The sequence below is a fragment of the Olea europaea genome, chromosome 9, assembly GCF_002742605.1.
Source record: "Olea europaea var. sylvestris chromosome 9, O_europaea_v1, whole genome shotgun sequence".
Lineage (NCBI taxonomy): Eukaryota > Viridiplantae > Streptophyta > Magnoliopsida > Lamiales > Oleaceae > Olea > Olea europaea.
The window spans coordinates 4,516,723-4,543,388 of record NC_036245.1 but is presented as its reverse complement, the minus strand read 5'-3'; the positions used below and the strand labels follow the sequence as shown (position 1 = coordinate 4,543,388).

The 26,666-nt window shown below is 32.6% G+C and overlaps 2 protein-coding genes across 4 annotated transcripts in view; both read right to left on the bottom strand.

Moving 5' to 3' along the window:
• Positions 1–3,534, bottom strand: part of LOC111399464 (coiled-coil domain-containing protein 1-like) — an 11,385-nt gene extending 7,851 nt beyond the window's left edge. The window contains exons 1-3 of one of the 3 annotated variants that reach the window (XM_023026775.1): positions 2,418–3,533; positions 1,336–1,445; positions 791–1,239 (exon numbers count right to left, since the gene is read on the bottom strand). In XM_023026775.1, the coding sequence (XP_022882543.1) occupies positions 1,069–1,239; positions 1,336–1,434 (270 nt within the window). In that variant the 5' untranslated portion in view covers positions 1,435–1,445; positions 2,418–3,533 and the 3' untranslated portion in view covers positions 791–1,068. Of the gene's footprint in view, positions 1–790; positions 1,446–2,417 lie in introns of those variants that run through there. The other 2 variants (XR_002703672.1, XR_002703671.1) reach the window with 2 other exon arrangements.
• Positions 3,535–8,829: 5,295 nt separating this feature from the next.
• On the bottom strand, positions 8,830–12,038 carry LOC111399463 (LRR receptor-like serine/threonine-protein kinase GSO2). The gene is made up of 2 exons (XM_023026774.1): positions 9,067–12,038; positions 8,830–8,965 (listed from the first exon to the last, which is right to left on the bottom strand). Exon 1 carries the CDS (start codon positions 12,000–12,002, stop codon positions 9,069–9,071), a length of 2,934 nt encoding a protein of 977 aa, XP_022882542.1. The 5' UTR covers positions 12,003–12,038; the 3' UTR covers positions 8,830–8,965; positions 9,067–9,068.
• Between the last annotated feature and the right edge of the window lie 14,628 nt (positions 12,039–26,666).

Here is a 26,666-nt window from a genome sequence, read left to right as displayed (position 1 = left end):
TCCATGGGGGGGGGGGGGGAAATTTTTTGGGGGGGGGGGGGGGAGGTATATTCTAAAGTATGAGATAATCAGCCGAAATACCATTTTTGTCCTTTCATTTGGTAATCTTTTTATTCGGCAGTAACCAGTAAATCCAACTTACTATTTCATTCACTGACATCAAATAATATGTGTATTTCATACATAAAATTCAGCTTGACTGGAAATTTTGAGGAAGTTTGTTAAATATTTTTGTCATTCTAAAGCTCATCGAAAAATATTGGTCAAAGGGCAATCAACTTCTAGAAAAAGACATTTAATATATCACATAGCTTGCACGTACACACTTAGTTTGGTCCAAGGTGATGAACATAAAATATTACCAACCTATAGACTCATGAACTAAGATACCTTGATTTTCATAACAATTCTTTTCTCTTGACTGGGTAAAGCACTTGGTTTCTAAAGCTTTGAAGCTTATAAAACGTATGTTGATCCAACTAAGTCTTCTCAAACTATTCATAAAGATTGAAATCTTTTTTCCTTAACTCTTTTACAAGAATTTCTAAGAACGTGTAGCCTAAATCTTCTTTTAATACGTTTAATATGAATTATTCCCTTCTAAATTGTAATTGACGATTTTAACAGTCATGGTAAGTCAACATATGCTAATTGTCTAAAGCCAAGAATAAACAAAACTTGATCCCAAAAATGATTTTAAGCACCTGTTTCATCGCCATTATTTGCTATTATAATTTTTCGAATAGTGTTTTTTTTTTTTTTTTTGAAAAATTTTTGATTGGAAAAGAAGACATTTTTTTTGATTTACATGTAATATTATTTTATGAAAGATTGTGAGGTTGAAAATAAGAGAGAAATTATAAAGTGAAATAATGGGGACCAAATAGGGGCTGAGTTGGCAACCTGGCTAGTATTAACCTTTTTCGAATAATAAATAAAAATTGAACAAACATGAATGTTATGAAATGCGAGGGGCTATTCACTTACTGCTCCTCATTTCGAAGTTTCTTATACTCTTTCTCGAGCTCTTACATCTCAGCACCCTTATGTTCATCGTCATTGTCATTCTCAAGATCCTTCTTCCTCCTCCTCCTCCTCATCTTCATTCTCATTCCCAACATCAGTATCCTCATGATGGTTCCCATGGTCATCATTACCATCATTATTATCCTCATCCTTTTTGTTATTATCATAATCATCACTATAGTCATCTTTATCATCTTCCATGAAATTATTCAACTGATTAAAGCAACACAATAAATAAGCATCATAAAAAATAAAAACAAAATATAATCACAAAGAAACAATCAATTAATGAAAAAAATAGGCTCTAACACTCTCAGGTAACATTTGAATTTCCATGTAGCTGTCAAAATCCGAACCATTGTCACTTTGTTCCACCTTTCTCAATTTCTTCGTCGAAGGCTTCCCCATTTTTGAATTACCTAAAACACAAAAATAAAAATAAAAAATACATTTGCCATTTAATTCTCATTCATGTTAGTTTTTAGACCGTTAGACTTTGCCAATCAATCAAACATAAATATATATTAATAAAACAATAGGAATCCATACATTAAACCCGCAGTCTTTATACTGAAAAAATTGAAACTTCACTAATAGGGGCAAAGCTAGGATATTCGTTCAGCACGATCAAAAATTTTATTGACACCGAACGTCGAATTTTTGATTATGGATTTAATGATGATAAAAATATAAAATAATATTACGACAGTACTAAAAATGGGTATTCTTAGTCCAGGATCAGTTGGAAGTTTTGAGCCATCAAATTCCACATTATTCGATATCCCCATCAACATTTTCTACATTCGTTTTTCTTTGAAAGAATCTCTTTATTTGATATCTGGATTTGAACATTTGTTAACCAATTACTACTGGGAGTAATTCAGAATGATGGAGACAGAATCACAAATATACTAGAAGCCAAAGCAAAGCAATTCACACTTCACAGGGCAATTCACATAGCAATACTACAAGCAATTCACATTCACAGGGCAATACTATTTCACAATTTCACATGGTAATACTATTTCCAAAATTCTCACTTCACATATCACGATTTCACAAGGCATTAGAGCAATACTATTTCCAAAACTTGTGCCAATCACAGTGACTGAGTGATTAAAATAACTCACAGTTACAATTTATAAAGGTAGCAAGTTGACCAGCAACACATACACTAGAAGGAACTAGAATTCTTCTGGACACTGGTAGCAAAATCAATTGAATAGCAACCAGTACATCAATGTGTAGGCAGGCTGCAGTACTTACTTCGAAGAGCAAAAGTGCTAATTTCATATGTTTAAAAGAAAAATAATTCAAACATTATTATAATTTACACAAATTAAAATAACAGAAAATAAGAAAAGAAAAATGAGTATGGGGATGGGCTTCACCTTCTTCTTCAGTTCTTCTGTTGCTGCCGAAGAATTACTGGCATCGGCATCTGCTTCTACTGTTACAGTAACCCTTAAGTCCTATTTACGATCGTGCCGTCTAGGGTTTGAACAAACAGCAAACACAGACAGAGAGCAGATGAGGAGAAAGCAGAGACAGCGCACAGTGGAGGCGAGGCGGAGTGGATTGATTGTTTGAATTGGAATGGGAGGAAATTACAAAAAAAATCGGTGTTTAAATTTTCTAATTCAAAATTCAGGTGCAAGGTTTATTTAAGCAAAACTCAAGTATTAATTCAACTTATCCACTAATACCACTACAAATCCCCTCACTCTTTCACTCTTCTCACTTAACAGTAGGAGTGCCGCCCCAGGAAAAGAGTCTTCGGCGGCAGAGATGTTACCATCGAAGTCGAACCACCTACGTGGTGACGTCACCAGCAGAGAGAACCGTCGTGAGTAGTGGTGTTGAATGAGCATTTGTTGGTGCAGAGAACCGTCGTGAGTAGTGGTGTTGAATGAGCATTTGTTGGTGCGCCCTAATCTGATCGATGCTTTTTCAGTTCGGCCAGATGATTTGAGCACTGCGCATTCTTTTCTCCCTAATCTCTGTTCTCTCAACGTAGTGACGCCGACAGTCGAAACACTTGCGCAGTGGCGTCATCACTAGAGAGAACCGTCGCGCAATGTTGAATGGGTATTTGTTGGTATGCCCTAATCTAAGTGACGACTTTCAGATCGGAGCGGTGAATTGAGCACCGTGCACATTTGTGCTAAGTCGTGGTTTTAGGGTAGAGGATTTTTTGGGTGAGGATTGTGGTTATGGTGTGGTAGTGTCGGTGGCGTGATTGAATTGTTGGTGATGCAGGTGCTAGATAAGATGTTGCTACAGTAATGATAGGTGCCTTGTTTCAATGGTGCCGGTAGTGGTTGTGGCCAATTATATACTTTGTTCTATTGGTGCCGTCATGATGGCGATTTTGACGGTGTGTGTTGGTTTGTTTTTGTCAAGAGGTGGTGGTGACGAGGGTGTTGGCTATTGTACGATTGGAGGAGGCAGTGGAGAGGGTGGTCACAAACTGTTAGGAGTGGTCACAATTTGTGATGTTAGTATTGGTCGTTGATGGGGATCGAAGTGGGATGTTTAGTGTATGTGACTCACAATTTAATTGTGACCTAAAAATTCAGAAATTTATGATTTAAAATTAATTTTTTTGATCTACGACCAATTAATTGTGACCTTGAAACAATCTGTGACCTACAAAATCTTTTATTTGTGATCTCGAAATAATCCTTAACCAATTAATTTGATGATATATGACGAGTATGTAATTATGTGACCTTTAAGTATGTATCTGTGACCATAAATCGTAAAATTGTGATCTTAATATATTTCATTAATAAATATTTTTAATTAATTAACTAATAAACTTGACTTTTGCATTTTATAAATTTAAGACTTGATTTTTGAAGTCTCCATACAGGATTTATGAATTTTTCCCTTGGAATTGATGGAATGGGTTGAAACTTTTGGATTAACAATTATGGTATTGGGCTAAGTAATGGGCTTCACTTCTTGGTTGGGTCTGGGCATTTCAAAGGGAAAAAAAAGGGTCCTTTGTGATGGGAGGACAAAAAGTTTAGTGCGGGCCTTTGCCTGCACTGGAGCTCGGCCATTGGAGAGTCCTGGGGTCTAGTAGGGCAACTGCTCTCATTGAATTTTTGTCTTGGGTATTTCACCTATTATAAAGACGGCTGTCATTTTTTAAGGTAAGGAGAAAACCTTAAACAATTGCATCAAAATTCATTGCAATGTTGTTGAAAAATCACCGTAGCTAAAAGAAGATTACCATCAAGAAACAACAATTTGGAAAAATAAGTTAATTTTAAAGAGTTGAGCTCAAATTAAATCCTTCACAACAATTAGATAGAATGTGATTCTAACATATAAAGCCTGTTTCACACTAACGAAGTTCGATGCTACCTTCCAATTTCGTTTATGAAGAAATTGAGTAGAAATCACTGCAACACAAGATAAATTGGTGCTCCATGAATAAGAGTTAAATCTGATGCATGTGTACTAGTTGGTAGGGGTGGACAAAATGTCCAGATCAAACCAAATGGTTCGGTTTGGTCTCATCAAAAAAATTAACGGTTTTGGTTCTTTGAATCGAGAACCATTGGGTTTTGGTTCTTGTTCGATACTAACTCAAAAACTAGAACCAGAACCAGAACCAAACTTAATATTTAATTTTATATATATTAATTAGTGGAGACCCTAATTTTATATTCATTGGAGATAGCCCATAATTGAATACAGATTGTTAATCGATTTTGAGTCATTAGAGACAAACAACTCATTAGTTGTTTACACCTTAATTTTGTATTCAGTTGAATCATTTCTCCTTCGCTCATTTTCAATTTACACAATGTCGCGGCATGCTGGTACCACATTTCATCAAGTTAGTGGAGTGTCATTTAAGATCGGAAAATGAAATTTGTTAGTTATTTAAAAAGTCTCTAAACTATTCCTTTTACCTTGATTGTTTGATAAGTTATTTGTGTTCCTCACAAATAGAGGAAAACTTAATAAACAATCATGAAATATTAAACGGTTAATGTTGCCTGTAAAAGCGAACTATAAAATTTTTGATAATTCATTCTTTATTGTAGAGATGTGCCTTTAAAACTATTGCGATTAATTTAGTGAATCATTGCTATTACTTATTAAACATTTTTTCTACGAGATCGAAAAATGATTTGTGTATTCAAATTATGAATATATTTTGTTTGTTAGTTATGACTTTCCTTATCTCGATGATTGAATTTGAACTTCCTAAATTTTTGATGTTTATTTTTTTTATTTAGGTATACATTACTAATTTATATGATCCAAACCAAACCAGAACTGAACGGTTCGGTTCAATTTGGTTCCATATCTTTCAAAAAACCATTTGGTTCCATTATAAAAAAAAAACTCATTAATTTATGGTTAGGTTCGATTCTCTTGAAACTAGAACAATATGGAATTATGTCTACCCCTACTAGTTGGATATGCATGCCTTTGAATTGGGCTTTGCAATATGCTTTCCCATTCTAATCCATTTTTCAGTTGGACCTCAATCAAGTAAGTAAAAATAAATAAAATTTCGACGAATCGTTTAAGTTCTAATTTTGAGTTTATTTACAGTTTTCTATTTTTGAGAGTATATTTTAAAATTGTTAAAAATAAATTTAAGTTGTCATTCAAAAAAGAAAAAAAAAATACATAGCTACAAATGTTTCAAAATATAATTACAAAAATAAAAAACTTCTGAAAAAATTTCAAAAATGTGTGATAAAATTTTGTAACATATAATTAAACTAATTATGTCATGATCACAATAATACATAATTTACGGTCATAATCACAAATCACACAATTTTTTGGCACTATTTAGTCGCAGATTACACATTTTAATAGTTAGATATTATTTATTAGCAACAAATTCCTCAATTAATTGGTTTCAATCACTCTTAATTTTACCCCATCCACTCCACCATTGCTCGCACCAGCCAAGTCACTGTGGCCACATCAAATTACAACTAACAACCATTACTTCCATGTGAGTTTCACTTCATTTCTGCATGGATAGCTTCATTTTTGCTTTCCTTAATTTAGAAGATACTTATTGCACATAGTTTGAACCCTTATACAATACCTCATGCCCTAACGGGTGAAGTTAAGAAGCTATAAAATAATATACAAATGCATTGTTATATTATCTAGATCCCCATAAAAGAAACTTCGAACCAGAAATTCGAAAGATTCATTTAAATGCATTTACTTATTGAAGAGATCAACAATATCTCACACTCTAGTTTTAAATGCTTTAACTTGAATTCACGTCCTGGAAGGACAATTCAATTACATGATATTTAATAAATCAATGATATGCATGAAGCGTGATGGCATTTGATTCCAAGATAACAAATTTTAGAAGAAAAATTGAGCAAATAGTAAAGATGGTCTATTAGGAGGTGTATGCTTTTGGATAATAGATATAACAAAATGTAAAACATCATAACAGGTTCAGGTACCAAAAATATTGAAAATTGAGATATCTTAATAAGTTATGACGTTATGAGAAAGAAATAGAATCGGAAAAAAAGTAGTCAACAATACTTTTGTTCATGACACACTATCTCATGTTATAAAAGATGAGGATAGCTAAATAAATTCGTCAAATCATGTTATTAGAAGAAATGGTTGGCCAAACAAATGGATGTAATCCTAACAAATTAAATTTACTAGAGAAGTCTGAAATTTCTGGATCTATAGTCCAAACACCTAAAAATGTATACTCATGCGAAACGAAAATAGAAAAATAAAGTTGTAATGTATAATGTACGACTCTTAGAATAACAAATTTCACAAAGAATTATATAGATAGAAAAATTATCCTTTTAGTGGATGCAATAACAAGTCTTTATCTCGTCAACCTAATAATACATGAAATTTGATATGCATATAGTAAATGTGATTATAACAAACTTATCTTGCATGATTTTAATACTATTCTTGAAGGATTTTACGTGTGATGCATATAATTAAAGTAATATCATCCTAAGGGAAGTAAATTCGCATTGTAATATTTTTTTCCTTGACTGTGATTTTATCCCATTGAATTTTCCTAACAAGATTTTTAATGAAACAACCTTTATAGCGTTCTCAAAAGAATAATTTACTATTTTTCCTTCATTAAGATTTTTTCCGTCGAGTTTTTCCTAATAAGATTTTAAAGAACCATATTCTTGTTTAATGAATGCCTATAATATACAAAACAGTTACCATCAAATTAATATTCTTATATGTATGGGACACCCAAAGAGATCAGCAAAAGCTATTTTCAAAATCATCATTTTACTACAATCATCAAAGATTATATAAATATATTGTATGAAGATGTTATTTGAAGAATATACAAGACAACATGAGACATACTTTACTAGAAATTATAATATTGAAGACATTGACATATAAGACATTGATGACTTGATACAAAAGATTTCATTTAATGAAATCAAGGGGAGTAACTGTACTTTTTTTTTTCTTTAATCAAGTTTTATCCCATTGAATTTTCTTGACAATATTTTAATGAGACATTTTTTTATTACTTCAAATTATTTGTTCTCCTTTTTCATTTATTTGGTGTTTTGTTCAATCTAATTTTTGTGAAGCAAGGTTTTCAACGGCACTGGTGGATTTGAGCGTGCTACACTTCAGTGGATGTTCAACATAATGTGTAGCCCCTTTCGTTGAACATGTGGGCCCTCTTGTAGTGAAAAACCCTTTCATGAGTGCTTGACCAAAAGTCTTCACGCACTAAGTATTAACGCTTTTTGAGAAAGAATTTAGGAACGCACTTTAGTTATATTTTTTGACAATCCCGCATGATGTTTGCATACTAATGTATATCCATCAAATTGAAAAATCGACTCACAACACAAAGTAAGAAAAGAATACTTCCATCATTTCTTACTCTTTTAGTAATGGAAATATAGAGTCTATCAAACTTGGTTCTAATGCTAATATCTTAAACATGTACGACGGTGTCGAATTAGATCAATGATCTTTAAGTCCAAAATCTCATGGTAGTCCCACAATATGGATGACTCAAAATGTGTAGGTATGTCTCGAACAACCAAAGGTATCTACAAATCAATAACCATAATCTAGGAATATAGATGAGAGATAAATAGATACTATGAAATCATCTTGTGTTAAATACATAACTATTGGGGTCTTATTTATAAGTTGACAGAGAGACTTACTAAGGGAATGTTTGACAAAACTTCTGGTAAATGTTTAAGTAGATTTTGATAGAAGTTGATGAAATGTACATTTAAAAAGTTTTAGATCCCCAGAAATGGATAGTTAAAATTAATTGTTTATTTTGACCTCAACCGTTTCGTAATTTTTTTAAGCTATCCAAATCAAGTATTAAATCCTATTCTAAATCGCTTATAGATGAATTCAGTCCGATCTTAGTTAGATCCTATAATCCAAATCTTAAATGAAAAGGTTTATTTAATATTCCTATATATCTGATACCACAATCTTTTGGCTAACAATTGCCGCTCCAGTTGATAAATTTATGGTACAAAGTCCAACCATTCATAACTCTATTATTATAGGCAATATATCTAACAAAGTATCTAATATTCAATTTAAATATTTGTACCAAGTTAAATAAGGAAAACACCTCTAAAAGAGGTTAAATATGAATAATAAATCATTTACAAATTTAAAAAGTGAGTTATGTAAATAACATTTGTTAAAGTTACGAATTAATCAATTGAATTACTTGATCTCAATTAGATTTTATTTATTTTTTATTTCAACAATTAAACTAAATATTTCACAACAAAGTGACTGGTAACTCACAAACTGATTTTATTTTTGCAAATATTAAGAAAACATGATAACGTTTTCAATTAGATTAAAGAGCAACATTAGTCACAATGCGTGCACCACTCCAGCCATTTACTTTTCCAAAAAGGGGCACCTGATTTCAATCACAAGCAAAGTCAAGATTAAGACATTATCAGGCCAAAGCATAGTCATGGTGCAAACAACTAAATTGAGGAAGTATATTTACATACTTACCTTTAGGACATAAATTTCCTCTTAAATCCTGTCACGTAGATTGTTGTTGTCACGTACATCCAATCTCTAACACTATTCCAGAATTTGAAATAGGAATGCCTCCATGAATGTTTGAGGATTAGAGTACCAACAACTACCCAGAATCCAATAATGAAACCAAATGCCATGCAGATATAGAAATCTCGATTTATAAACCTATCATCTTCTTCAACTACATTTACCTTTCCATTATGAGTCACAGAAGGGTCACGAGGACACTCCACCAATGGATCCCCACAGAGTTGGTTGTTCCCAGCGTACACAGATGAGTCAAAACTTTGTAGTTGAGTGCTTAGTGGAATCTTCCCCGTCAGATTATTGTATGATAAATCTAAAACGCTGAGAAAATGTAGATTTGCCAGGCCATTCGGAATCTCCCCAGAAAGTTTGTTTCTAGATAAGTCAAGCCATTCCAATGTGTCCAATTGACCAATGCATGAAATGATATTCCCTGTTAACTGGTTTCTTGATAAGTTGATGAAAACTAAACCTCTCAAATCACAAAATGCTTGAGGAATAGTTCCAACTAACTTATTGCTAGAAAGATCAATGCCTTTCAAAGTTCTTAGTCTTTCATACTCAAATTCTTGTCCTTTCCATAGAACCAAAGCATTGTCATCGTCGTCTCGTGGGCGCCCGTAGTCATATAGAAAAGGATTATATTCGAGAATAGTTGAACCATCATTCAGAACCAAAGAAGTAAAATTGTTTATGCATTGTGGAATTTTTCCCGAAATGTTGTTTCTAGAAAGGTCCAAGACATGAATATCGGTAAGGTAGCAAATTGTTGGAGGAATGGATCCATGTAAACTATTAAATCGAAGGCTAAGAACAGCCAAATTTGTTAAGTGTGTTCCTATCCATGCTGGAATTGTACCTGTTAACTTGTTTCTTCCAACATCTAACTTTCTCAACTGTGTGCAATTCTTCCAAGAGGAAGGCAATTCACCTGTGAAATTATTGTTGCCCAAATGCAATATCGTAAGCCGCTTCAGGGTGCTTAAAGTAGGGGGAAGTTTACCCGTGAACTTATTATTTGCCAAATTCAGAACACTTAGATCATGTAAGTTCATCCAGCAATCAGGAAGCTCTCCGTCTAATTGGTTATCTGAGAGAACAAGGGTCTCGATCCCGACTGTTGTTGAATATTGAAAAACTGATATTGGAATTGGGCCGGAAAGATTATTATGACTTAAATCTAGATGCCCATAATGATTCAACTTTAAGGCCAAATCAGATATCCTGCCCCTAATATTATTATGTGAGAGGTCTAATAACTGTATAGAAGTCATACTCCACAACCAATTAGGTAATGTGTCGGATATACCAGCAAAAGAGAGATAGAGTTCACTAAGAGAATTCTGTGTTCGAATCCAATTTGGAAAATAAGGCCCCATATTACAATGACTGAGACGTATTTGCAACTGGAAGGGCGGAATCCAATCGAAGCTGAAGCTGAAAGAAACATTATTAGAAGACAAATCCAATTTTGTTAATTGGGTAAGGTTTGAAAGGTGGTGTTCGGTGATTGTACCTTCCAGCGAAGTTGAAGAGAGATTTAAATATTTGAGATTTAAAAGATGCTCAATAGCTTCGGGTAGCCTTTTCAATTGGTTTCCTGAGAGATCTAAACTCTCAAGACTTGAAGGTTGATGAAGGCTCTGTGGATGAAGCCCATCCAAGTGATTGTTACTAAGGTACAACTTTTTTAAGGACGAAAATCTGGTGATATCTGGCAAGGACCCAACAAGTTGATTGTAAGACAAATCTAAAAATTCAAGACTTGAAGCTTGATTGAAGCTTTGTGGTTGAACCCCATCCAATTGATTGTTACCAAGGAACAACTCCTTTAAGGATGAAAATCTGGTGATATCTGGCAAGAAGCCAACAAGTTGATTGTAAGATAGATCTAAAACTTCAAGACTTGAAGCTTGATTGAAGCTTTGTGGGTGAAGCCCATCCAAGTGATTGTTACCAAGGTACAACTCTTTTAAGGACGAAAATCTGGTGATATCTGGCAAGGGGCCAACAAGTTGATTGTTGGATAAATATATACACTGCAGTGACATTATTTCTGATAGGTTTTGAAATAAATGAGCAAGAGGTAAATTTAGTTTATTGAATGAAATATCTAGTGAGTGCAAATGACTTAAATTCTCCAAAGGTTTGTGAACCCCTCCATGGAGTAGATTACCTTCCAAATTAAGCTCCTCGAGAAAATGCAATTTGAATAAAGTTCCAGGAACAGGACCGTCTAGCTGATTATAAGAGAGGTCTAAGTGGGAAAGAATTCTACTAAAGTTAAACAATGACTCCAATGTGGAAAAGGAAGTGAGATTGTTGTCGGATAAATAAAGATCAGAAAGGCAGGACGAAGAAGAATTTGCGAAGAAATCAAAGGCAGGCAGATTGTCATGGAGTTGACAACCTGACAAGTACAATTTCTCGAGTAAAGAGAGCTTCGTTATTGGCTGTATCCAGTTGGTTACATTTCTAAGATTAATACCGCTCAAGTCAAGATAAGATAACAAAGGAACATCAGAAAGCCAATTAAGATTATCGATTGTCATATTATTGTTTGTGAGGGACAAATACTTCAAGTGCTGCAACTCTTGCAGTGCAGGACTTATCGTACCTCTTAAATGCTTATCAGATAGATCGAGCCTGATTACGTGACCAGTGACGCTACATTCCACGCCATACCAATTGCAGCATTCCTCTTTATCTTCTTCACTTCCCCACGTTAACCCACTAAGATCACCTGTAAGACTTTCCTTAAACTTGAGAAGAGCTTGTCTCTCCCTCTCTATGCACCTAACTTGAGCAGCAGCCCCAACTCCAGAAACCAATAGATTCATGCACAGAAAAAGTAGCAATTGCAGTATTTTGAGCTCCATTATTTTTTTTTTCTGACAGTGATTAAAAATGTTTAATTTTTTGAGTTATTTGTGTTCATACAATCAATGTTTTATAATCGCACTAACGCATCAGACACGGTATAGTGTAGGACCCCTTTGGAAAAACAAAATAACATGGATTGGTTGAGCTTAGAGACTAATTCCACAATGGAATCTTCTATGCGCATTAGACACGGTACCCTTTGGAAAACAAAAATAACTTAGAGATATTATTCCCACAATCACGCCATAATTTATAAAGTCTTTACAACAAGACAGGACTGATTGGAAAACCAAGACTGGTTCAAGATTCAATCTGCCGACGTACCAAAATTGAAAATTTGAAACCCATTAAAATGATTCTGACGAACCAAAACTGGTATACCTTTATATTTTTTAAAAATGATATTTTTTTTTTTTGACGATCAGTTTGAGTAAATCAATTGTCTATAAATTTCATGGATGAGATGTGATGCCATCAGAGTCGGTCCTGTGTTTGATGAGCCCTGAGGCGAACAATGAAAATTAGGCCCCCCAACGACAAAATTCAAATGTGTGTTAAAGATGTTGTTTTGTTGTTGGATAATTAGTCTTGGGCCAGCTCACCTTATTTTAGGCCTGCTCACCTTGTTTAAAGAAAAAATAAATAAATAAATAAATAATAAATAGGGGCCAAAGTTAGGCCCCTAATGGTCTTGGGCCTGAGGCAGAGGCCAAGACCCAGGATCGGGCCTGGATGCCATATAACGTCTTTAATACAAGAGAGCAAAATTAAAATCAATACAAGAACGTCTTTAATATGTTGTGGTATTGTGGAGACGACACATGAACGTCGTTGTCATAGTCAACTCAATTCTAGGCATTCCAGTCAAGGGCCATTTTTATAGATGAGGAAGTTATGCATATTGAAGAGATATTATTCTTAATTACCAGACTTTGCAGCAAGGTACTACCACAAATCGAAAAATGTTTTTAAGATGGATATTTATTTTTATATAATGTCAGCTTAATCTAAATTAGAAAATTATATATTGCCAATCGTTTTCTGATGGCATATGATAAACATATGGTTACTTTGACAATTAATGAGGGACAAGAAGTTTAGAAGAAACGGCCTAGTTTACTAAGGAAAAACGCGCTATATAATGAAGATAGAAAATTTTGGATATATGTTCGCTAAAATTTCTTGTGATTATATAATACTGAACACTTAAATTAGGGATTTGAGACTGGAATTTCCCATTTTTTTTAAAGGTAATTTTTGGGTTACTGTAGTATAGGTGCTGTTTCTGATAGTGTGCACAGAATGGTGCCACTTCTGTCAATAGTTTTGGTGTCAGATTTCAATATCAAGAAATTGGTGTCACATTTCAATATTCTGGAATTTTAGTGCTGTCTTTGTCAAACCTTTGATTTTCACATTTTAAAGGCTTGAATAAAGTTTTATGACAAATATTGAGGTTTATGTATTGGAATAAATTATGCATAGGGGCTGTATATGTATAAGTTATTGATTTTAAGGAAGTGAGAGTAATTTAATGGATTTAATAATGCATGGTGTTTAGTTGATAAATCATTAAAGAGAAGAAAAGTTGGAGAATTGGAAATGTAAGAGCAAGTATAGAAGTTGAGAAGTTAAGTGGTGGATTTATATTAATTTAATTGTTAGATTTTAATTCGAGAAATTATACCGTTATTTCAGGTGGGAACGTGGAAGCTTGGAAATTCGTCAATTTAAGCAAATTTCTATTTATAGATCTGTGAGTGGAAAAATATAAATATTTTTAAAGTATTTATAAATTAAGTTTATTGTTAAAGTATGTGCAATTATGTGTTCGAATTACATGATTTTTATGGAATTATCTTTTATTATGATACATGTAGGATTTCAAAGATTGTATACGTTACATTGTGAATTGAAATATGAGATATAATTTTGAGATCGACCAGAAAAGTACCCGTGATTATATATTTCTTCTAGTTCACTGAGGGGCATTGGCCGTGTTTTATACTACACTGAGGGGTCATGGACCGGGGATGAAGGGGTCTCGACCGTGTATATATAGTTCACTGAGAGGCATTGACCGTGTTCTAGAATTGATTTTGAGAGGTCTTTGAGACCGACTTTCGTTCACGGAAGGGCCAAAGGCCCGTGGCGAAAGTTCTTTGCCCGAGAGGCGGATTACATATTTCAGTCAGAGGGTACATTTTTTATGGATTTTTCAGTACGTTTGATGTGATGAGATTATAGCATGGTTATCAACTGATGTCTATATCATGATTTTGAGATGATATTTAATGACCTTATGTGAATATTTCACTTTTTGGTTATAATTACATGATGTTATTTTCTAAATTATTAACTGATATAAACTCCATTTTCGATAGAAATGTAAAATTGAAAAAGTATAATTATTTTCGAACTGCTCCACTCACTGAGTTATCAACTCATATATTTTTCCATAATTTTTCCTACAGGTGGAAATTGATCCTTCTTAGTTGGAAGAGCCTAATGATTTCGGAATAAGAGCCAAACAACATTTTGAATATTATAACTCATATTGATGAAGCGCGAAGTAAAAATTTTGGGCCCATCGCATTATGTTTTTATAAATATTTGATTTTGTTGCATTTTTTTTGAAATAACTCATAGTGAGCCTTGGTGATAGATTTGATATCTAGTGAGCATCTATCATCAGCGCACGTCACGTTTCGGGTCCACTAGGGTGATTCGGGACGGGTCGTGTCAAATGGAGAAACAGGTGATGACGAAATATTATTCGATCAATAATATCGCAAGTGCATGATTCGTTAACAAGTGGTAAAGTAGATTTAGAGTGCAAGTATTGTACCCACAAACATTGGACTAGTTTGAATTCAATTAACTTAACCTTAACTTGATTGCGATCTAATAATCTACTTATGAATACAAGACCTAAATAACTAAAATTGATGCAAAGTTGTAATGAACGCAATCTTTATGAAAATATGATGTTGAAAAGTATTCTAAGATCCCCTTATATCAATTCCCTTTAATCCTTAACCTTATGAATTTGAAAACAATATTCAATCATGAAGATCAATATTTCTAATTCGTTTAACAATCCCTCTCGAGTATAATTAAATATATCCTTACTGTGACCTGATTATATTTCTAAAACGGATGCGAACATATAAAAATGCATTTAAATTTATGAATGCTTAAAAATCAGGTAAAATATAGCAGTATATTTCTATTCTCTATCGGACTCTACGACAATTGACACTATATCTAATTTATTTCAATGTTTCGAAGGTAAAATAAGCCACAAAACTCATACTATTATTGAGCATATAACTGTACAAAAAAAATAAATAAATCAAGGTCAATCATTCAAAATTAATGTGCTTTGAATGTCACAAAATTAATAAGATTCAAACATTAAAGTTCCATGATATAAGTTTCATCGTAATTTTAGCACAAAACTACTATAGCCCAACTTGATGTCGGAATTAAACAAATCAAATTGAAAAGACATCGCCAATAAATTGACAGAACGTGATTCTTTTCCAAAGCGAAGCTGTCATCTTTTTTCCAATTTCGGCAGTCCCTCCTCTCCAAAATTCTGGCCGTCTATGTGTATATATTTTAACTCCCTCTTTTTTAATTCACAAATAGCAGCCAACTTTCTTGTCCCATTACGAGTGGTCCATATGGTTATTGAAGTTCAATTCAATTGCAAGTCCAATTCCTTTTCAGTTTCGCTCATCTTCCAAAATTTATGTGCCTTCCACCTATTTAATCATCTAATTAGGATTTTATTCCAATTAAAATTCGCTTTTCTAGCCCAATTAATTAGTGTTTACTTTCAAGTCCTCAATTCTTCCATGTAATGCAAGTTAGTCATTTTCTTCATTCTCTCCTTGATTTCGATCCTCCAATTTCTATTCGATTGAGATTTAGTCCACAAACTTCCGTTTAATAGTCAATTGTTCCTTATTTCTTTTCCAATTGTTTTGAAACGGGTCCAACACTAAAATAAAAGAAAATCAACCTAAGTTAAGTCAAAATTAACACTTCAACAATATAAAAGTTTAGTAATAAGACCCGGATAAGTGCATAAATATACTTATCAAACACTCCGAAACTCTCGAACAAAACAAACTAGGCATAACCCATATTACGAGCACAGATCGACATGTTGAAGGGTTAGCAGAGCTTCAGGGTGTCGGAAGAATGAGTCAGGCTCAATGTGTTCATGAAACCTTCACCTTCCAACCTTGAAGGATTTCTTTCTATTAGCTTCATTAGGTTTACGTAAAACAACATCCAGGAAAATCTTTATTACATGTTTTGGCTAGAGTCTATAATTGTCTTCCTTCCATTGGAGTTCGAGTCAATTTGTATATTGAGGTTTAAAAGTTGGAAAATCTAAAAAAATTAAGAAAAGTTGAAAAATCTAAAAAAAAAAATTTCTTTTACTATGTTGGTGTGAATGAAACGGATTCTTACTTTGCCTTAATTAATTATTTGTGTCCGAGTCAGTTTCTAGAGATTAAAGAATATTTGTATAATTTGTACTAAAAAATTATATGCTCTTATCTCGTGTTAGATTCCATATTTTTAGAATATAATCGTGTCTTATTCATCACTTGAACTAAAGAACTCTCAGGTTCTTTGAACTACAGAAACATTTTGCCTTTGTAATTAAATAACCTTAAAATTCTAGCCTCTTGATCTAACTTTCAAGCATAAGTTTGAGGGTGGTTGAATTATGACAGTGAGAGTTTTGGGATATTTTGATATTTCGTAGTTTTACGTCGAAATAGAAGATGATAGAGATTTTGGAGGGCGTAAATTGAGTATTGCATGTAAACTAAGATTCATGGTTGGCTGAGTAGGAAAAAGTCACCCTTACCAACGTGGTCCTAAGTATCATCAATATGTAGGGGATGATGTACCAGTGAAGAAGACTACCGTAGTTATAAAGGAAAACTACCTATTTAGATTTAAAACAAAATTAAAAAAAAAAAGGAAAAAAAATCATAAAATGTTAAGCAACAGTAAGAAACAAGTTAGTATTTTTAGAATCCCAAATTTTCTTAGTGTTGCATATAATATATTTGCCATTGATAGGAATGTCATGTCTAGTCAAGTCTTTATGTCAGTCAATTTGTTATGCTTCATATTTAATTTCGACCTATATGGATATCCAAAGTTGAAATATATATTAAATATTATAATTATATTTAATTGTATCAAATGGTTAACTATTGAAGGAGTTAGATTTATCCTATCAATATTAGACTCATTTTGATAAAATAGTGAATTATGGACTTGAGAAAAAGTAATTTGAATAAGTTAAACCCAAGTTAGAGCCAATTAAGATAGCTGCTCAGTTAATAATATTAATTATCGATTTAGAACATATTTATACAGCAATATTGGATTCGTTAGATAAATTGTAATTAATTATGTATATTAGGATTGAGAAAAAGTTAATTTGAATAAGATCGAAGTAAGTCAGAGCAATCAAAGAATAATATGGTTAAATGAATCTTGAAGGATTAATTCATTTAGTAATTTGACGTCTCTTTATCCCAATCCATTGCCTCCTTAGTTTAGTTAAAGTGGAATTTCAGGTCAGCCATAATTAAGCAAGAGTATGGAAGCGCGAAAGTTCTAATGATTACTAAGACCTCGAATCTCCTTTATTTATCTGTTTCAGTGCAATTAAATAATATGATAATAAGTGCACACTCTTGTTGATCAATATTTATAAGTTAATTAAAATCATATCTTGACGTCAATTAAATCTATCCTCTCATGTGACATTTCTATATCCCTATGAAATATGTGAAAATGAAAGTATGTATTAAAAATGCTAGAACATCTATAGAAATCAATAAGATTCACAACCAATCTAATTAGTGATCCAATAATTGAAAAAGCATAAAATCCTACAATAATCATCCAAGAACACACACTTACTGCAAGTCAAAGTATTGAATTTATACTAGACATCATAATAAGTGTTCATCAATGCCTTATGTAAGTAATAAGAATTTTAGCCCAGCATTGAAAATTACAAGAAAATGTGTTTAACTGGAAGAACATAATCCGGATTTCATGTGAAGAAGAAGATGATGAATCTTGATGTTCTTGAATTTTTTCAATTATTTCTTGATTGAATCCCTTTTATCTGCTTCTTGATTCTCCACAAATCTTGATTTGATCTCTAATTGACGACGATCTTGTAAGCCTCTTAATTATCCCATGTTTTGTATATATAGAGGGTAAAATTAGGTCATGAATCTCATCCAAATTGGATTTCAAAAGAGTTTTAATCAAATAAGGAAAGTTACATTTGGGTCGCGCATGGTAATGTCTTTGCACAGTCATCAGCATTTTTATCATAACTTTTTCTTTCGATATCCAATTAAAGGGATAAAAAATGCATGGAAAAGCTAACTACAAGGGATACAATTACTATGGAAGTAGCATGTTTCCAATGAGAACATTTGCTATGTCAAATATGGGTTTCAATCTCTTAATAAAAATTTGAAACATAACTTATACGGTTGAAAATTGATTTGTAAAATTTTTTTTTAATTATTTTTGTAAAGATTTGTCACAACATTTTTAGTCATCAACACTAAGTATGGTACACTATGCACACTAATCATCTAGTTCGACTTGAACTCGAATCAAGGTAATTTTAAGGGTGTCTCTAATATTTTGTGGAGACGAAATTTGAAAGATTTGTGGACTCTATCTATCCTTTTGTTAGAGAACGTTGAAACAGAGACAATCTAGAGGAGAAAACACCATCACATATACACAAGTTCTAGGGGTTTCAAGCTTGGGACTAGAGATTGAAATTAGAGATGGAGATTTCAAGGTGAAGATTGAGGTTTATTCTTCGAGATTCAATGGGGGATTTTCATCATTTTTATCTTTTCTAAATCAATTCCCGGATGATGTACTAAAATTTTCATACAATTTTCTACGTAAATTGATGATGGAAGACATTTTCTGAGTTGGGATGAACGATGTAACCTAATTTAATTGTTTAATTTCAATCTTTCAGTTGCGATCCTAATTATGATTATATGTTGAATCTTTATTGTTGACTTAGTTGCCCTTCATGAATATGACCAGTTTATGAATTATTAGTGAATTCATGTTGAAATCGAAACTTGAAATGCCTATTTAGAACTAACAGTACTAATCCCAAATTATATAGGAGATAGAGATAATTCTATAACTTGTGTGGTCTTTATTTGAAGTTCTTGTGATTGATTGCATTTGGATAAGTTGAAATTCAAATAAAGATACAGTGAATTGTTTACTTATTTAATAAGGTTTGATTATATTTAAGAGGATTATCAATTATTTTAAATAAGTCCAATTGTCAACAAGAATGAAATAAATTGTCATAACTCGATCCGCAAAGTTAATGATGATTACAAAACCATGATTTAAAAACCAGCAAGTTTTCTCAAATCTTTGATTGCCACGGTAGTTAATTCCTAGTTTAAATCTAGTTTAATAAAATCACACCTTCGTTTTACTTTTAGCATCGATTCAAGTAATGATTCAGGATTAATTAAGAGGATAAATAGTAGCACAATACTCGTGGAAACAATACTTGATTTGCTGTTATACTACTTGTCGTGATATTCAACACTTTAATTTTTCTCGAGCGAGTGCCTTCAAACATAAGTTTAATTAAGCCTAAGAAAATTAACTAATGATAGTAAGTCTCATCGAATATGAGGAGCATATAAGATTGATATGAAGCAATAGAGTAGGGTGGTGGGATGTTGGGTTGGGTTGGGGTGGGGAGAGTTTTTGGCATTTTTGCCACAAAAAATAATACTTTTACAGATAAATATTATATTAAAGTAGGCCTTGGATCAATTGAAAATGAATGAAATTGTCATAGAAAGGAAATTTAGGAAGCTGACGGCGGAGAGAAGAATAAATACACGGCAAAACACATAAAGAAAGCGGAGATACAGACGGAAGAAAAGGCAAAACATTATTCTGGATTTTTTGTGTAATAATCAATCAATAATTTGTGAAAGGATTTTGATAATTAATTGCATTCAGCCGTCAATTTATTGGGAAGGTTACACCACGCAGGGAAGAAAATGAAGAATAATTGTTGGGATTTGTGTGAGACAATCAACAATAGCTCGAAGTGAATTCTATCTTGTTGATTGTAATTAAACTCAGTGATGTTTTTCATTCTTTTGTTATTTAATATTTCAAATATGATGGGCTAAATAATTTGTTGTTAGGATGAACGATCTTAGGTTCAATATTTATTTAGCTCCAAAGATTTCATGCAACTTGATTATGTGTTAATTGTTTATTGTGTGTTTAATAATTCAATTTCTTGATCGCATATTGATTGATTTAAGGACGTTATTGATATTGAGAGGAGATATATTTGTCTAGTTCATGCAATAAGTGGCATAGGTGTTATAAAAGATCGAGAGATACGTTTATAGTTTATGTAATCATGATTGAATTTCTAAAATTGTAAAATTACATGTGTATGAGTTTATACCGTTCTTTCCTCTTCTGCCGAAAACTTAATCCCACTACATAAGATTGGAAAATAGCAAATACAAACATAGAGGGATATATCATAGACATCTCTTCAAACGCGTAATTTATGCATAAATGTAGGCATAATGGCTTGAATCAAAATGCCAAAAATGTTAAAACCAAGATCCCACATAAAAAAATCATACAATTTTAAAGGTAAGCATATATACTAGAAAAGGTAAAGAGACAAGCTGTCATTAATTCCTCAATTTTACTTCCTAATTTTACCACACGTGTAAATTGAATTACATTTAACATTATTTTATATATCACACGCTCACAGAAAAAGACACGTGCAATGCCTAAAACCACACAAGTTGATGATCCCATAGTTTTTAGTCTTTGAAGATGTGTTGTCCCTCAACCGATGTGTGTGCATACACACAAGGTCTAAAACTACAGTTTCACCATCATAACACGTGTGAGCACGTGCATACACACAAAATGACAAAAAACTAAGGCTTGTTCCAAATAAATATAGGGGCGCTTGCGCACACACAAGGCCGAAAATCATACAACATTCATCCTCATCACACACAAAAAATTCTAGGAAGGTGAAAAGTAATGCATTTGATGCATAGCTTTCAAGTTGGGTCGGAATTTATTAACCCGGCTGAGAGGACGTGACTCTCCAGTTCGGTGCAAGAGGCCTTTGGATCGAATAGAGCTCCAATCCTTTGGACCATACTTTTTAACATGACTTAGCAACACCTTATCTTCTTCTTCCTTCCATGGCCCTTTCTTGATTTCACTCATATTGTCATACATTCTCCTCTTCTCATCCATCATATTGTGGAGAGACGAGCATTCGCAAGGTTTGACCAGACTTCAATATCAACAATATATATAATTTACTCTCAACTCCCAACCACCCATTTTATTACTACAATCTTGAAGTGAAAATCCAAGCCTAAACGCAAATTTTTATTAGATTTTTTTCACAGGATTTCAGTGTTATACTAATATTTGTTGTTTTATTTACAGTTTTATTTATTCGGAGTTTTACCATGGTAGTTACGGTTATGGCAGTTATCCCCACAATCTGCCCAGTGCCCACTATTTAACCCACACTTCCAATTCAAAATTAGTACGCAATTACACAATTGCCCTTTTCTTGATTTGTGGCCCAATTTAAAATTTGGAAAAATTGCAGATGAAGGTTTACACCTATTAATTATGAGCAAACGCATCCCTAATTTATTTGTATGACATTTATGTCCGCAACCAGAAACCCACGAGACTCAACCATCCATTTTAAATACAAACTCACAAAGAAATACACAAGAATGAGATGCTTGGGATAATGTACAAGCATATAATATTTCATTAAATGTTTAAAAAAAAAACCGTCGATAAATATACACGCATTAATATTCTTTGCACTACGTTTTAATTGCACTATATTCAACACAATAATGTGCACAATCTATATGCTGAACATCATTGGCAACTTAGTAATCTGTAAAGCTGAGTAAAGAGGCAAATCATATCTTAGCTAAAATTTTAGTTTGCAAATATCGTCTATGCTTTCTGAAGCTGAAGCCATTCATTATTTCTGGAAGTTTGACCTTGAAAAATGATTAAAGAAATAAAAACCGGGATATAAAACAGCAACAGTGAAATTGAGGAAAAGCTACAAATATATAAAAAATCTCGAAAATCTTCATCTACTCATCTTGTGCCCTTGAACATATTCCTAGTAGGGTCCTTATATTTGCAACCAATAGCTTCATATCTTCAACCTATAAAGTACAAAGAAGGGTATGGTTATGCCATCTACAAATACTCGAGCATTAACAATAAATTCTGAGTCAAGCAAGGCAATTGAAGCTGAATGAGAAGAAAATTCGTTCAAGATAATATCATGTGATAGCTACCATGTCAGTTGGAGAAAAGAAAGGTCCAAGGCTGGGGTTTCTTCCTCTTCTCTCTCTCTCTCTATTTTTTTTTTTTGGTAACCATTATTGAGCAAATTTCTCTTGAATACTAAATAATTCAAATTTGTATGCCTTAAAAAAGATGAGTAGCTACAGAAGTTTCTCCTCTGTATATTTATTTATTTTTAAATTAAGAATCAGTAAATAAACTTCTCTCTAGAATGACTTTGTGAATTGGAAGGGTTCACACTATTATGTCATGTGAAATACTGGATAGCAAGTAAGTTTTACTAAAGAAGGACCGTGCTTGAATGTTCGTAAAGAAATTTCAATCGCCCAACACCGGCCGCATAGAAGCCAATCTCTGTGAAATCCGCTTGCCAGATTTTGTGCAGCCACACCAGAGTGAATCTGATTCAATTTTTCATTACCCAAATATTTTGTATAACAGAAAATTAAGATTTCTTGTAGATGTTTTGGGTACTATTTTAATTTAAAGAAAAATGGAAGTCAGAAGACATACAAGTTGTATCCTATATATGGAACTCAAGGCCAATGAGTATGGCGTGGCAGGGCATAACAGAAGAGAAATTTGGAAATGCGGAAGAGAAGAGTTTCTTTACCAAAACAGAAGCAACTTAACCTGGTTAGACTTCTTCTCAATATGTTAAGAGTTTACAAGGTTTCAAATGAAAACTTAAAATGCTTGACTTAGTGATACAATCACAACTCACAAATCAATATGCAAACTATTTGTACCATTGCCACACACGGTTAATATTGAGCATGCTTGGCAAAGCTTAAGTTGATCAAACATAATCTTTAACCACAATTTCATAGAACCCACAACATACTACCCACTTATTATCCTCACATAACATAGGACACAACCTATAAGCACTGCCAAACAAGCACATTATGTGTGTAAATGGAAACTCTATAGCCTCATATTCAGAAATTTAAATTACATGAAGAAAACAAACCTTTGTTTCAAATCTTCTTCATTTAAAAGACTTTTTCAAGTTGTAAAGAATGCAGTATATAGTTCATGAAAACCATAGCATGGAACTAGCGATCAATAGATAGTATTTCTTGGCTCAGTTCGGACAAAACGACAACTTGGCAATGTTGGAAATCCACAAACAACCCCTCCCTCCTTATCCCAAAATGACCACAACCATAAACTAAGCCTCTGTTTGGATACAATTTATACATTAGTTTATAAGTTAAGTCAGAATCAAATATTTATTTTTAATCACATTCATAATAATTACTCGTTATTTGCCATATATTTCTTCAGACCTAATGCCATTACTATTCATAAACCATTTGCAATTCACTAAACAGAGGCTAAGTCATATTTATTAATGAAATCAAAATCCCTTGTAACCAAGACAACCTTAGTTAATTCAGTCTATTAGAGTTCTACTAGGATCGCTCACTCTTAAATGAATGGGAGCTTCTTTTTATTTCTTTTCAAAAGCATATCCCAACCACCTCTTCCCTGATTTGTATCCAAATTGGTTATATCATTGATTTTTAATCAACTAATAGAGAATTTTTCATTAATTTGGACTCTAGGAGCGAGTTTTTGAATGTTTCAATACGTACCGTGAGCACCACAAATTAAAAGTTTTGGTCAAGGCTACATTAAAGTGAAAGTTTTGGCATCATCGCTACAATTCTTCCTTTAATATATATTAGAAAAATTGTCCAAAAAAATTTAAAAATTTTACTTAGCAGTCGCCTATCCCTCCCTTGTTTCTCTGCCTTTGCCAACATTGAAAGTGAAAGCAAGTGCTTCAGAGCTCGTACCTAATCCTTTGATCCACTCAAATCGATTGTAGCCAATTTGACTAAAAGAATTTGAAATACATATATTTGGCACTAAATAAATCGTCTTTGCTGACCAACCCTTATGTCTTGATATTCCACCATCACGTTCGTAGGAGTGTGATAGTTGTAACAAACCTGTACTTCACCATCAAGTCTTGTCCTATTGAAATAAACCTGTACTTATATTTAAACAATAAATAAATAAATAAATAAATCCTATATTTTTATGCCAACCATTTTTCTCCTAGCTACGACAAATATATTGTAGCTCTTCACGTGAAATTAAATTTGGTGGCTCCTTCGAATTGTCCTCCATTTTGTGGATGAGAAGGTATATTTTAGGATTTCGATATATTTAGGTCTGCTAGTTGATATATTGTTTGTAGCTTTTAAATTTAATTGTTCAACAGAATAATCAATTTTGAATCATCTGATGTTATTTGAGAAAGGAGAATCTTGTCAAATATTTTTATACTAATCACAATTTCAAAATGTTTATTGTGAATTGCTCTCCTTCGAGACCTAGGTTTAAATCCTGCAGACCATTTCCAAATCCTAGCGATTAGTGCAAGTTGGTTTTTGGTTAGAACATGAATGTCATGCACGATGACTCTGCAAAACGTAATTATCCAGTACCGACCTTTAGAACTGTTTTAACTAGAGCATCTATCATTGCTTAAATTTTGTTTTTGTGAAATTGGCTTTTTTTTCTCCATTTTTTCTTTTATTTCTATTTTTATTTTTATTTTTTTGCGTGATTGAAAAGAAAGGTAAAAATACTAGGATTGGTGATTGAGTTAAAAAAAAAAAAAAATACTAGAATAACCAATATTTTGACTTAAGAAAGCAAATTTATGTGCAAACACCTTTTCGTTAGCACGTAGAAATAATACGGACCACTTGATTTAACTTCGGAAAGATTTAAGGAGGAAGTATCCAATGATTGTACGAGATCAAGTCCTTCTGCTCCATGCCCATACGGGTCATATCCGCTTGAGCTCATGGGCCATACCCACGTGACACATCCTCCCTCTTTGTTTTGAACGGAAAATTGCCTCCGATGTCCCTAACATTTTAATTTTTTACAAATAAGTTCTTAATTTGTTTTTACTGGGGAGTTCTATTTCATAGTTTTTTTTTTATTTAATTTTTTTACAATTTACTAAACCTATGGCGTCCTTCTAGTTAGGGATATGCATGGCTCATTTTAAATTATAATAAAATTGATTTAAGCTCAGAAAAAATTCTTTACATGAAATCACAAGGATTCATCTACGAACAGAAATTGTCTAGACTAAAGTTGATCGCTTTTTTTGTTCAATTCAGTCCAATTCTTATATGATTTGAAAAAACTGTAAACTACAAATAGTTATGTAAAAAAATTTTGTTTTATTTTGATGTTTTCTATTTTAAGCGAGGAAAGTATCAATTAAGAGATTTAAGCAATTATATCGACTATAATATAATTTAATATAAATTATTTTAATTGAGAGATAATGAAATATATAAAAAGAATGTGTGGGTGTGTTTGTGCGTGTGCGTGTGCGTGTGCACGTACATAATAACATTGATTTTTTTACGCTTTTGAAGTTGGGAGTTCGTGGTGATTTATAAACAAAAAGCAACTTGAGACTCTTTAACGTCTAAAAGATGAGGATATAATTGATGCTTGTTTAAGTTGCTTGTTTTGTTTGAGTGAGAATCATAGCAGAGCATTCCTCAAGAAGATTGATATTGAATTAGTTTCATAAATTTTGCATGTAGTTTAAAGTGTAATTATATTGTGTATAAAGTAGATGAAATGTTGATTTGAACTAAAGAGATGCTCTACAACTTTTCTTTTTCAAACAAAGGTATAGACTTTTTACAATCACTGCACAAAAAATGATCATTTGTAACACATAAAATGCAATATTCAATAGTAAAGTGTTGCTAAAGGGGTTTACAGCAACATTTGAACAAGTAAACGTTGCAATTAGTTAAAAAAATTCAGCTTTGTCAACATTTTGTAAATAAATGTTGTTAATGTCGCCTTTCGCAACGTTTATCAAATGTTACGAAATGTTTAACCTTTTGCAGCGTTTATTAAACATTGCTAAAAGTTAAATTTATTGCAACATTTAATAAACGTTGTTGAAACTCGCCTTTTGCAACGCTAATAGTCGTTGCAAAAAATTTCTCTTTTGCAACGTTTATTGAATGTTAAATTTTACTTTTTGCAACACTTCATAAACGTTGCAAAAGAACACTTTTCACAACATTGACTGAACGTTGCAAAAAGTAAAATATTTTTTTCAACGTTGAATAAACTTTGCGAAAAAGGGAATTTTTAATTAAAGTCACCCCCTCAAA